Source organism: Mesoplodon densirostris, chromosome 19 (genome assembly GCF_025265405.1).
Source record: "Mesoplodon densirostris isolate mMesDen1 chromosome 19, mMesDen1 primary haplotype, whole genome shotgun sequence".
Taxonomy (NCBI): Eukaryota; Metazoa; Chordata; class Mammalia; order Artiodactyla; family Ziphiidae; genus Mesoplodon; species Mesoplodon densirostris.
The window spans coordinates 55,656,744-55,670,406 of NC_082679.1; the positions used below are offsets into that span (position 1 = coordinate 55,656,744).

The 13,663-nt window shown below is 42.6% G+C and overlaps 1 protein-coding gene across 2 annotated transcripts in view; it reads right to left on the reverse strand.

Annotated features, from left to right (window-relative positions):
* ADAMTS18 (ADAM metallopeptidase with thrombospondin type 1 motif 18) overlaps positions 1–13,663 on the reverse strand; it is a 163,909-nt gene that overhangs the window by 87,613 nt on the left and 62,633 nt on the right. For both annotated transcript variants that reach the window (XM_060083773.1, XM_060083772.1), the window contains 2 exons: positions 2,801–3,083; positions 174–367 (listed from right to left, as the gene is read on the reverse strand). In XM_060083773.1, coding sequence (XP_059939756.1) covers positions 174–367; positions 2,801–3,083 — 477 coding nt within the window. The remainder of the gene's footprint in view (positions 1–173; positions 368–2,800; positions 3,084–13,663) is intronic.

Below are 13,663 nucleotides of genomic sequence, written 5' to 3' on the forward strand. Positions count from 1 at the left end.
GTACGTTTTGATTTTACCAAATACATGTATGTATGAAGCCAATTCCCTCCAAATTTAATTTTTTTCAATAGAATCATGTGGCTACACCTGCTATTCAACCCGCGCGAGGGAATTCCATGATTTTTAGCTATCTTAGAGAGACAGGGGGTTGGGGTCCTGACAGTCTCCCTTACCATGTTCATGACTGTGAGAATGTACGTGGTGACATTGGCCTTGCCATGCTTTTCCACCATTTTCTTATCTGCTACCACAAGGGTTTCCACGTTTAGGCCTTTTTGTGACTTTCCAGCTGATCTTCTGGGCCGCCCTGCGCTCCCGTATTCATCAAACATGAGATAGGTATCCTCTGTGGGAGGCTTGGGGGCATCTACAAGGAACATAAGAGCATTTGGAGGGCTATCAGCAGAGATCATCCAGGGGAGACAGACAGAAATCTAAACAAGGGGAGGAGAGAGACCATGTAACCAACACTTCACTCGTCTCCTGATAAATGATGCCACTGGTACCTGTTCTGGGGCTATGGACCTAATTTATGGTCAAGAGAGATTCTTTCAAAAGAAGGTTGGATGGGGCTTCCATGGTGGCGCAGTGGTTGAGAGTCCGCCTGCCGATGCAGGGGACACGGGTTCGTGCCCCGATCCCGGAAGATCCCACATGCCGCGGAGCGGCTGGGCCCGCGAGCCATGGCCGCGGAGCCTGTGTGTCCGGAGCCTGTGCTCCGCAACGGGAGAGGCCACAGCAGTGAGAGGCCCGCGTACAGCAAAAAAAAAAAAAAAAAAAAAAAAAAAAAAAAAAAAAAGAAGGTTGGATGGAGGGATGGATGGATGGATGGATGGACAGACAAATGGATTCAGTAACTCAAAAATGTTCTTCTAAAGAGTCAAAGAAAACAAGTTACAATTCTAGTTGGAAGAGCGGGTCAAGAAAAATCAGTATTGTGGGAAGGAAATGCTCATTTTATTTTATTGCTAAGAAACTGCAGAAACAAGACATTATCCTTTGCTTCTGAATTCATTATCACACTTTGTATATTATTTTCTAAATAAAATTTAGAAATATGTATCCTGTAGAACACTGCCCATGTTCTTGTTTCATCAACACAAACTTTGATGTAGCACAAAATAAGTGGTCAATAAGAGCTCTTTGATCTGATATTAATTTAGTTGCTGGGGAGACAGCATAGTCAGAAGTGATATTTAAAATTAATACTTTGTAATAGATAAGGTGCAGGCATGGATATTGGCCACAGTCTCTGAGCAGAGACCCGGAAGTACCTGTTGAATTAAGCACGACCCCTTTAGTTAATGGACTGTGACAGATCCAAGGGTTGCTGGGAAGGAAAACGCATTTGAAAAGCTCAGGACAGTATGTACTACTAATAGAGATATATTTTAATACTTTAACAACTGGTATAGTCATTATAGTGAAGTCAATGTTCCCCAGAGAGAAATTAAAAAATCAAATCATTGAGAGTTAGATTTAAAACCTCAAGTAGGCCATTTTGATAAATGACTCTGAGTTTCAATTTCCTCATCAATGAAAAGAGTATAATATCCAACCATAAGGCTGCTCTAAAGATTAGCTTTTACATCTCATATCAAAGACATATCATTGCCACTATAAATATCATTATTATCATTAATTAATACCACTACTATTATAAATTCATGCCAAACAGATGTTCTTTAAAAAGGATATTTCAGTTACACCCAAATCCCCAAAACCAATTAAAATGGTAGAAAGTGTCTTGCATTTTGCTCCCGATCAGCATGGCAGGGATACCACTTCCTCTTCTCCGTGGATATCACCTGGCTGCTCTGTCCAACTGGCTAGTCACATGCTGCTCATGGCTCCTGAGACTTTGAAATGGGGCTGGTGCCACTGAAGGAACCAAATTTTTAATTTTATTTCATTTTTATGAATTTTATTTTACACTTAAAAAATAATATTTGTTTCAGCTATTGAAAACCTTAAGCATATTTGGAACAGTCTGACTATGTAAGTCTACTTTTAAACTTGAACTTTAAATTTTATGAAATCGAGATACAGATTAAGTATTTCTGGTGAGAATTTATTGTCTGATTTGAAATTGTTCTCGAAGTGTTAAATAAATAGATTTCCAAAGCTTAATATGAAAAAAGAATATAAAATACTTCATTTTAATTTGTTTTCATTGGTTATATTGATGACATGTTGAGATATTTTGTATATATTGTGTTAAATATATTATTAATATTAATTATCCATTTAAACATTTTTTAATGTGGCATTTAAAAAATGTAAAATTACATTTGGGGCAGGTGTTATATTTCTATTGGACACTGCTGGTCTGAAAAATGCAGACGGTTGGGCCCGGGTCACAAACCAAGTCCAAGGGTCCTTGTGTTTCATCGCCACCTCCAATCAGGTGCCAGTAATCTTCTTAACTGGGAAGTCTTTCTCTCAAATCCTCAAAAGGAACACCCAACCGCACCTGGGAATTCACCTCTGATTTCCTTCATCATTTGGAAGACTGGGTCCTTTTCTCACGGGTACAGAAACTAAAATAATATTGGGACCTTCGACTAAAAAGTAAAAGATGTTAAAAGAGGAACATAAATCTTTCCAGTTTAACTTAGAAAACATGATCACCCAGTTTTTGTCTGACAGGGACGATTTCTGGTTCATCTCCAAGATTAATTTCAGTGGGGGCTTAGTGTAGCCCAATTTTAACCTGCAAAGTCAGCACACCCGATGGTACTTGGGGAAACCTGTTGAGGCCCCAGAGAGGAACAGAACAAGAAAAAGTTTCCTTACATACATTTCTTGCGTCGTCCACAAAAATGCTGCTTTTGCAACCTTCCATGGTGATGTTTTCTTTCTGGACTCCAGGATGTGTGGGGATTGCGACTTGGGGGGTGACCAGCAGAGTTCCCGCTGGAGCTCACGTAGCCGTGGCAACGCTGGACCTTCTCCTCGGCCGTCCTCTTGTATAGCACGTGAGGATGGTGGCCTGCAGGGGAGCTGTAGTTGTGTTCCTGGGCCAGGAGCTGAGGTAATGGCGAGATGAGGAATTCATTTTTTCGTGTCCTTATGAGACCTGACTAAAAAGCCAAACACAAAGAACACATTAAGGATACCACGCATCCCTTTCTTGATGTGTTGATTTTCAGCAACTGTTTATCAGCTTCTTCCCGTGTGCAGGTACTGTGCTAAATGCTTGGTGTGTATCATGTCGTTTTATCTGCACCATGAGCAGTGGCAACTGTTATTACCCTCATTTTACAGATGAGAAAACTTTGGTTAAGGTAGTAAGTAGGAAAGCTAGTACTGGCACCCAGAATTCTCCACTTGCTGGGGCAGTACTGTTAATTACAATTCTAGGCTGCCAGTCTTGATGTCTGGGACTCAAGGGCTAAGCCATGTGACATCCTGGGAGTCTCCACATCTAGGACATGGCAGACACTGTGGTAAACACAGGACAGAGTGATGAATTGAAAAACAGCCCCACCCTGAAAGAGCTTATAGTGTAGACAGTAAAAACAAAGACATTCCATCTTGATTTCATAAGCGCTCGACAAAAGAAGTAGCACGGATTGCAACGTGAGTGATTATCACTTATCTCCAAGTAGAGGTCTGGGGAATCCAATGGGTCGCACCATCACGAAGAGACATATCTGCTAAATTGAGAAGAAAGAGGGGACTGGGGCGAGCCCATCCGATCACGACGTCACTTTCAAGTTCACGGCACAATACGTCTATCTTTGTACCTGATATTTCGGCCACAGTACACCCCTGCCTTTTTCCCTGCACGCTTCGCGCTCTCTCTTCTCTGCATCTGGCTCAGAATTTCCCTCATCTCCAGGCGCTGCTATGGAAAGTGTAGTTTGTGGACCCGCAGCTCCAGCCTCAGCCGGAGTGGGGGGGGGTCTGGTTAGAAATGCAGACTCTTAGGTCTCTCCCCAGACCTGCGGACTCAGAATCTACATTTTACGTAGATCCCGGGTGATGTATCTGCCCGTTAACGTTTGCAAAGCACTGACACAGGCCAGCAATTCTTAAACTTTGCTGAACATAGGAAATGCCTGCTGATCTAAATACACACACACACACACACACACACACACACACACACGTGTCACTCACTCCCAGACAGAATCCCATACCATTAAAAACCGAATCTCTTGTGACTCATGTATCACAAATTCTTTTAACTGCTCCAAGGATTACACCAAAGTACAGAGTTTGTGACCCAGTGCTTCAGGTCCCACCTTCTTCATGTGCAAAATGGGGAGAATTCTTCCTGCCCTGACCACCTTTCAAGGGGAGATAAAATAACCATTGCAGAAGCCCTTTAAACACTCTCAATCCCAGCAGTTTGGATGACTGACAATAATGAGTGAGTGAATCAACCCACATTCACTGAGCACCAGCGAGGTGCCAGGCATTCAGGTAACTGCGAGCACATACCTGTGCAGGAAATACGCACACACAGAATGCAGTTTACTGGGGAGCCAGACACATAAATATTCAAGGATGTAAGGGGGTGACAGGGTGAGGGCAGGTTACCAAGGGAACACAGAGGCGTGTGTGGGGTGGATGGGTGGCATCAGAGGGGCTGTCCCCAGACCTTATTTTAACCCTCTGTCATGATTCAGTTTCTCACTCCTAAAAGGAGTCCCAGAATGTGTGATGTGGTCCTGATTTTCCTTCCACTTCAGAAGTCGGCTGCCTTCTTAAAGACTGTCTTATGAGGACTTCCCTGGCCGACCAGTAGTTAAGACGTCGCGCTTCTACTGCAGGGGTCGCGGGTTCGATCCCTGGTTGGGGAACTAAGACCCTGCATGCCTCGTGGTGTGGCCAACCCCCCCCCCAAAACCAAGCCAAAACAAAACAAAACAAACAAACAAAAAAAACAAGACTGTCTTATGGTCTGCAGCACCAGCATGATACTTTCCTTCGTTCAGCAAACACACTGAGCATCTAATTCACAGCCCTGTTCTAGGCACTGGCACAAAGAGATACAAAGTTATGAAGCAGTTCACCTTCCTGCTGTCATAGAGAGGATGGGAGAATCAACTGGCAACAAAACTTTAAAGAAGTAAAATCTCACGATCTCAGAAATCCTGCCCACCCACCACACCTTAGGCTGTATCTCAGAGCAGCCCGTCCCCCCCACCAGCCCAGTGCCAGGCTGGCAGATACTTTCATCCTTCATTTGGACACTTTCTATTGAATCTTCCAAATCCCCCATCTTCTCCAGTATGGTCTCCTGACATTGGCCAGTGTCCTCGGCCAACATGAATCAACTCACTTCACGCGCCCTGGTATTCATCTCAAATCCGAATCCCTTTTCCTGGCCCACGAATCTCTCCACCATCTGCTTCCTTTGGAGCCTGGCAGCTGTGTCTGTCCCCTCTCCTTCATACCATCCTGAATAGGACACGTCTTTGACTTTCTCTTTTTCTTTGGCTGCGTTGGGTCTTTGTTGCTGTGCGCAGGCTTCCTCTAGTTGCGGCGAGCGGGGGCTACTCTTGGCTGTGGTGCGCGGGCTTCTCGCTGCGGTGGCTTCTCTTGTTGCGGAGCACGGGCTCTAGGCGCACAGGCTTCAGTAGTTGTGGCACACAGGCTCAGTAGCTGTGGCGCACGGGCTTAGCTGCTCCACGGCATGTGTGATATTCCGGGAACAGGGATCAAACCCGTGTCCCCTGCATTGGCAGACGGATTCTTAACCACTGCGCCACCAGGGAAGCCCCGGATCGTTCACTTTTATAAGGGAAAAGTCCATGTGTCGGGGGCCTCCCTCTTTTACCAGGAAGGAGAGGTTGACTAAAACTCTAGAAATTCTTATCAACTGAGAAGTTTCTGCCTTAAGTCTGCATAACAGCCATACCCTTGTTTACTGGGCTTTGCCTGATAGGCTCCTATAACTGTCACCCCCTACCCCAACCTTTCTATTGTCTTTAGCTGGAGATGGTATTTAAGGGGGCGGGGGATGGCTTGGGCCTTATGGGGGAGTTATTCAGCTTGCCTGGGCATCTCCCATGCACACAGGAGGTATACTTGTTATTAAACGTCTATTTGTTTTCTCCGGTTAATCTCTCCTTTATTACAGTTGGGGGCGTGGTCTCAGCCAAGAACCTAAAAGGGTAAAGGGAAAATTCCTTTCCTTGCCTACACATTTTTTTTTTCCTTAACATCTTTATTGGAGTGTAATTGCTTTACAACGGTGGGTTAGTTTCTGCTGTTTAACAAAGTGAATCAGCTATACATATGCATATATCCCCATATCTCCTCCCTCTTGCGTCTCCCTCCCACCACCCCCATCCCACCCCTCTAGGTGGTCACAAAGCACCCAGCTGATCTCCCTGTGCTATGCGACTGCTTCCCATTAGCTATCTATTTTACATTTGGTAGTGTATGTATGTTCATGCCACTCTCTCACTTCGTCCCAGCTTCCCCTTCCCCCTCCCCGTGTCCTCAAGTCCATTCTCTACGTCTGTGTCTTTATTCCTTGCCTACAAACTCTTAACCGAGTTCGCACACACTTTTCTTTTCCCCTGCCATCTTCTTCCTCCACAGACTCACTTGCTTGGCCTTCTGATGCTCTTTGCTTTGTCTTAGATTCAATACCATCTTCCCAGAGAGACAGGACTCAGGATGCTGTTGAAAACTACCCTCTCTACTTCCCGTATTTCAGGCCACAGTTTATTTGCTGTGTGTCCTACTTCAGTGAAGGAAACAAAGAAAATGCAAACTTCCCACCACCTCTGATGTCCAGTTTAAACGTCCAGTTGTACGCTGGCATCCCTGGTGTATGCCACACATCACCAACCAATAAATAATTGGCTATTATCCTACATACATTTGTGGAATAAGTGAACTGAAGAATCTCAGAGTGGAGGGGATGCTGAGGGTGGGCATGCCAGCACTCTCCTCCCTTTCCAGGCAGGGAAACCAGAACTGGGAGGCGACATGTTCAAATTCATAAAAACCTTGAACTCTTTCTATATTACAGATTTTGGAAGCAGATCGGTTATGGGGTCCCTGGAGAAAGAGAACCAGGCATGGCTTTCTTGACGTAAGAGAAGCCATTTTGGCCGAAGCCATTTTGTGATCTAAGCCTGGCCCCCATGCTTGCCCTTGAACAGGTTTCAGTAGCCAATGATCTTAAGGGAACAAAGGAATGCAGGAACAGAGGAAAGGCAGTCAAATAACAGTGCAGTGATAAAGCAGAGTCCTAGACCCTCCTCAAGGGATATACATAAGTTTTGTCTTTGAGTTCTGCAGGAACTAAGACCTCAAGTCAGGTGGAGGATGGAAGGATGACGTTGACCTGCCTGACTTCAATCAACTAAAGCTTGCACTGTCGACCTTGGCCCCCAATTCTGTGCTGAGTTCTTCTCTGTCAAGCCCCTTCATGAATACGCATGTACCCTGAGCTTCAAGCTTCCCCAATTGTGCTGTTCAGGGAGATGGCTGCTTTGGGAAGGACCCCCAGTGCTGTCCTCACTTGCTGAAAGTAGTGATACCCCCTTCGCTTGGTTGTGTCTATTGGCTGGACACCCACCAAGAGGCGAATCCAGTTTTGGGGTAACAGTGTGTGAAGGCAGGAGCCCTCCCTGTAATACCTTAGTTAAACCTCACAGCCACCCTGTGAGCGACTCTCTGCTGGGAGCCCAGGTGGGATTCAGGCCCCCCTTCCCTGAGCAGGGCCCTCACATCTAAGCCCAGCCTCCCAGTGCCCTCACCTCGCCAAGCTGCGGGAAGACAAAAGACCCCATTTACAATCCCCAGCAGACAGAGTGAACAGTTAAAGGGGGGAAAAAAATAGGGAATTATCCATGAAAGCTCTGCAGTCTCGCTAACTTCCTAACTTGGTTAAACTCATATCAAAGGCTTAAGCCACTCAACTGCCTTAACTGGACTAACCGGTTTAGAAGCTTTCTCTGTTCTCGTTATTTCTGGAGAACTGTAGGCAACTCAAATGCAGAGTGACAACTTCTGCATTAAGAGAGCAATAAAAAAAAAAAAAATTGGCATCTTATATTGGGACAACACACAGGGCCCAAACAACCCTCTATATTACAGTTTAGGACAACAAGGACAAAACTTCAGAATAATTCTTTAGCAAAACCAGCATTTTACAGGGCTGGATATTAAGGAAGAAAAATATTCTTTTGGGGGGTTTGGTTTGATGGAAAACAGTGGAGTCTAACCAAAAATACATTTTATAGTTTAAAAATATAAACCCAGTACCTCTAAAAGGAGCCATCTGTTTAACTGTAGAATGTATGAAGCATTTTGAGTGACAACACAGGTGACATTCTGACAAAATGTGGCTTGGAAGACAAGATGGATCTGTGGTCCCATGGGCTTCCAACTAAATAGGAGAAGCAGGGATGAAACAAGTAATGATCACAACTGGGTAGGAAATATTCCTTTGTGTCAAGTATGAAGGAAAACAAGCAGGGTTCTAGGAGAGAAAATAACAGAAAGAGTGAGGGGAGAGGGGAGACTGATTTTGGAAGGTTTTTAGGAAAAAATTTTTTTAAATTGAAATATAGTTGATTTACAGTGCTTCAGGTAAACAGCAAAGTGATTCAGTTATATATATATATATACACACACACACATATTCATATATATGTACATACATATTCTTACCATGTTCTTTTCTATTATGGTTTATTATAGCATATTAAATATAGTTCCCTGGGCTATATAGTAGGACCTTGTTGTTTATCTATTTTATATATAGTAGTGTGTATCTGCTAATCCCAAACTCCTAATTTATCCCTCCCCCACCCCCTTTCCCCTTCGGTAACCATAAGTTTGTTTTCGGAAGTTTTTTTGAGGACAGGTATTTTCACAGAGCCCAGAAGCCCTTTCCTGGTTCATGCAGGGGGAACCTAGAAAGAACTATGAGGTGGACAGCTCAGAACTGAGGACAGGAGAAGCTGGCCAGGCAGAGGAGGCTGGTGGAGACCTAGAGGTCCACTCAGCAGAGGCTGCAGCATGAGGACACCCTTAGGCGTCCCCTAGGCTAGAAGGACAGGAAAGGCCCCAGGTCCATGGAGATATGGGTGCATTAAGCTGACAGCTGCTCCCAGCTCCCCTTCTGGACTGAATATTGTTCCCACGTGTTCAATCTTTTCCATCAATATGGTTCAATCTCTTCCAATCAATATGGTTCAATCTCTTCCAATTTGAATACCTAGAAATTCAGTCCTGTAGTTCAGCTGCTAAGTTTAAAAATTCAGTGGATAAAATCTGATCTGAATATATTATTGACTCTTGGTCAGATTTTTTCCATTTTATACTTTTAAAAAGGAGATACTGTAAGAGAATATGTTTTATTTGTTAGCAGTTGTTTCCTACTTTAGATTTCAATGGCCTAAATTTTTCTCAAAGGACTCAGGTCAGGTACAAATCAGACTTCAAGAAATTTCCCTCGGGCCTCCCTGGTGGCGCAGTGGTTAAGAGTCCGCCTGCCGATGCAGGGGATACGGGTTCGTGCCCCGGTCTGGGAGGATCCCATATGCCGCGGAGCGGCTGGGCCCGTGAGCCATGGCCGCTGGGCCTGCGCATCCGGAGCCTGTGCTCCGCAACGGGAGAGGCCACAACAGTGAGAGGCCCACACACCGCAAAAAGAAAAAAAAAAAAAAAGAAATTTCCCTCAATTTCCATTTAAAACTCCCTCCCTATAGGTCATATTTGAACTCTACCAAAGGCTTTAGATTTAACAGAAAAATGGAGACTGCAGATTCTAGAAACAGTTGATGAATTAAGTGCTGGAATGAAGGCAAAATTTTTTTTAAAAAGTTAGGAGTGAACAGCCTTAAAGATCAATGAAAATTAGGATAAGACAAGCTCCCTGAAGGCCGGGTCTGTGTGTTACGTGACTTGTATCCCAACACTTAAACACATTAAATAATCAAAAACCAAAGACTTAATGGGTTAATGAGGTTTGTTAAAAATGAAACAGGGGCTTCCCTGGTGGTGCAGTGGTTGAGAATCTGCCTGCTAATGCAGGGGACACAGGTTCGAGCCCTGGTCTGGGAAGATCCCGCATGCCGCGGAGCAACTAAGCCCGTGAGACACAACTACTGAGCCTGCGCGTCTGGAGCCTGTGCTCTGCAATGAGAGGCCGCGATAGTGAGAGGCCTGCACACTGCAATGAAGAGTGGCCCCCGCTCGCCACAACTAGAGAAAGCCCTCGCACAGAAACGAAGACCCATCACAGACCTAAATAAATAAATAAATAAACAAATAAACAAATTAATTAATTAATTAATTTTAAAAAATCAGAGAGAACATTTCTTGGCTGTGGTCAGAGGAAGTCCTGACTACTGAGTAAAGGCACAGAGAGATGCAACACTGTTGCCTTTGAAGATGGGAGAATGAGGCTAAGAGCCAGGGAAGGCAGGGCTTAAAAAAAAAAAAAATGAAGCAGAACTTCAAATGAAATAATAATTAAAAAAGAACTCCACAGGCAGTATCACTAATCTATTTCTATTTTTAGAAAGGACTAACTGACAGAACAACAAAGTAGCCCCCATGAGGCTGGCTGGAGAAGTAATGGCAAAGACATATATTTATGGTTATCAATAATCAAATTATTTTTCACTTTAAAAATTTTTAACGTATCTCCAACTATAGCAACATAAAAATACTGTGACTTCATTGAAGACATCACTTTCTTTTACAACAACATGAATGGACCTAGAGGGTATTATGCTAAATGAGATAAGTCAGCTAGAGAGAGACAAACACTGTATGGTCTCACTTATATGTGAAATCTGAAAAACAAATGAACAAACATAATAAAACAGAAACAGAGTCACAAATACAGAGGACAGGTGGTTGCCAAGCGCAGGGGGAGAGAACTATGTGAGGGCTATTAAGAGGCACAGACTTCTTCCAGTTACTAAATAAATGACTTGTGGGTATGAAAAGTACAGTCTGGGGAATATATAGTCAGTAATTATGTAATACCCTTGTATGATGAGGGATGATAACTAGTTTTACTGTGATCATTTTGAAATGTATAGAAATACTGAATTACTGTTGTGCCCCAGGAACTAACATAGTGTTGTAGGTCCATTTTACTTCAAAAACAAATTCATAAAGAAAGAGATCCAATGAGTGGTCACCAGAGGCAAGGGGTTGGGGGGTGGAATAATTGGATGAAGGCAGTCAAAAGGTACAAACTTCCAGTTATAAGATAAATAGGTACCAGGGATGTAATGTACAACATATAAACATAATTAACACTGCTGTATGTTATATATGAAAATTGTTGAGAGTAAATCTGAAGAGTTCTCATCACAAAGGAAAAATCTTTTTCTATTTCTTTAATTTTGTATCTATATGAGATGACAGATGTTCACTAAACTTACTGTGGTAATCATTTCATGACGTATTAAGTCGAACCATTATGGTTTACACTTTAAACTTAGGCAGTTCTGTATGTCAATTATATCTCAATAAAACTGGCAGGAAAAAAAATAAACAACTACTTTAACTCCCAGTGGGGCGGGAGAGGTGAAGACATCACATTCTTAAAAAAACAAAACAAAACCCCACTCTTTTGTCTAAATAATAGTACTAAATAATAATTGATTTGTTGTCCAATATATATGAAGACACTCCAAAGGAGAAATCTCAGTTCAGAATAAGTGAAAAGCTTAAGAAATGTCACCAGTATGAAACAAAATTCCACCGTCCAGGGGTTCGGGAAGGAGAAAAAGAAAGCATCAGAGAAATGAAAGACCAGGAGGTAAGGAAAAGTCTGAGAAAGACTTTAATTGAGGAAAACCATCGGCAATAGAATATTTTAGGATTTTGTGAAGAAGTAACAAATATTATCAAGGTAAAATGGAATGGTACAAGGACAATGCATTAAGGGAAGCACTCAATATAAAAATGAAAGAGTTTAGAGGTAAAATTTAAGCTCTGCTGCTTGGTAGCTGGGCTTAAGCATTCTGAACTTCTGTTTGCTTTTATTCCCCTTCTTTTTCCCATCTGTGAAATGGAAATAAAAGTATCCCTACTTTGGGGGTTTCTCATTGGTTAAATAAATGAATATTTATCAGGTACTGTGCTTAGCTGTGCATTGCTCAGTAAATGCTAACATAAAAAATAGAGCCATAATGACTCTTAAAAGAAAATTAGGGATTTGAGAGTATATTAAAAAGCAAACAAACAAAACAGGTTCCAGGTGAAAAACATGTGGAACCATTTCCAGTCCCATGATCAGAGAAGAGACAAAATCTGATAAAAGTTTGCCAAGAGCATGTGGACCCTGAAAACATCCTCAGTTCTCTATAAAGTACGTAATCCTAAGAAACTGAAATAGAATTTTTTTGCCATATGCATCTACACATGCAGAGCTGGAACAACAGACAACAGGCCCTTACACGTGGACACACACTTTGAAAAAAGAATGTGTGTTCACGATTCCCTATTACCGTCAAAGGGGAAAAAAATCTCATATGCTGGGAGAAAAAAACCAAAAATATGTATGTCAACAAAAATCTAGCATTTCTCATCCATTCATTGATGTTAATATGAACATCAATGGGACTCACTCTACAAATACGACTTAGAAGGGAATTTATGTTTTCCAGAGTCATATACATGGTAATCTTTCTTCAAAATACTGTACAAACAATAAATGCCGGAGAGGGTGTGGAGAAAAGGGAACCCTCTTGAACTGCTGGTGGGAATGTGAATTGGTACAGTCACTATGGAGAACAGTATGGAGGTTCCTTAAAAAACTACAAATAGAACTACCATATGACCCAGCAATCCCACTACTGGGCATATACCCTGAGAAAATCAGAATTCAAAAAGAGTCATGTACCAAAATGTTCATTGCAGCTCTATTTACAATAGCCAGGACATGGAAACAACCTAAGTGTCCAACATCGGATGAATGGATAAAGAAGATATGGCACATATATACAATGGAATATTACTCATCCATAAAAAGAAACGAAATTGAGCTATTTGTAATGAGGTGGATGGACCTAGAGTCTGTCATACAGAGTGAAATAAGTCAGAAAGACAAAGACAAATACCATATGCTAACACATATATATGGAATTTAAGGAAAAAAAAATGTCATGAAGAACCTAGGGGTAAGACAGGAATAAAGACACAGACCTACTAGAGAATGAACTTGAGGATATGGGGAGGGGGAAGGGTAAGCTGGGACAAAGTGAGAGAGTGGCATAGACATATATACACTACCAAACATAAGGTAGATAGATAGTGGGAAGCAGCCGCATAGCACAGGGAGATCAGCTCGGTGCTTTGTGACCGCCTGGAGGGGTGGGATAGGGAGGGTGGGAGGGAGGGAGATGCAAGAGGGAAGGGATATGGGAACATATGTATATGCATAACTGATTCACTTTGTTATAAAGCAGAAACTAACACACCATTGTAAAGCAATTATACTCCAATAAAGATGTAAAAAAAAAACCAAACAAAAAACTGTAAAGCCCAGTCCATAAAAATTTAATCAGATACCATCAATATCCCCAAATTCCTCACAGCCTGGTGAGAGAGGAGGGGGTATGAAGCTAATAAGAGCCACAGTGTATTTTCAATCCTGTGATGGTTAAGTGCCCCTTTCAGCTTTTCTCTCATCTCCTGAGGAAGTTTACGTACCTCTCAA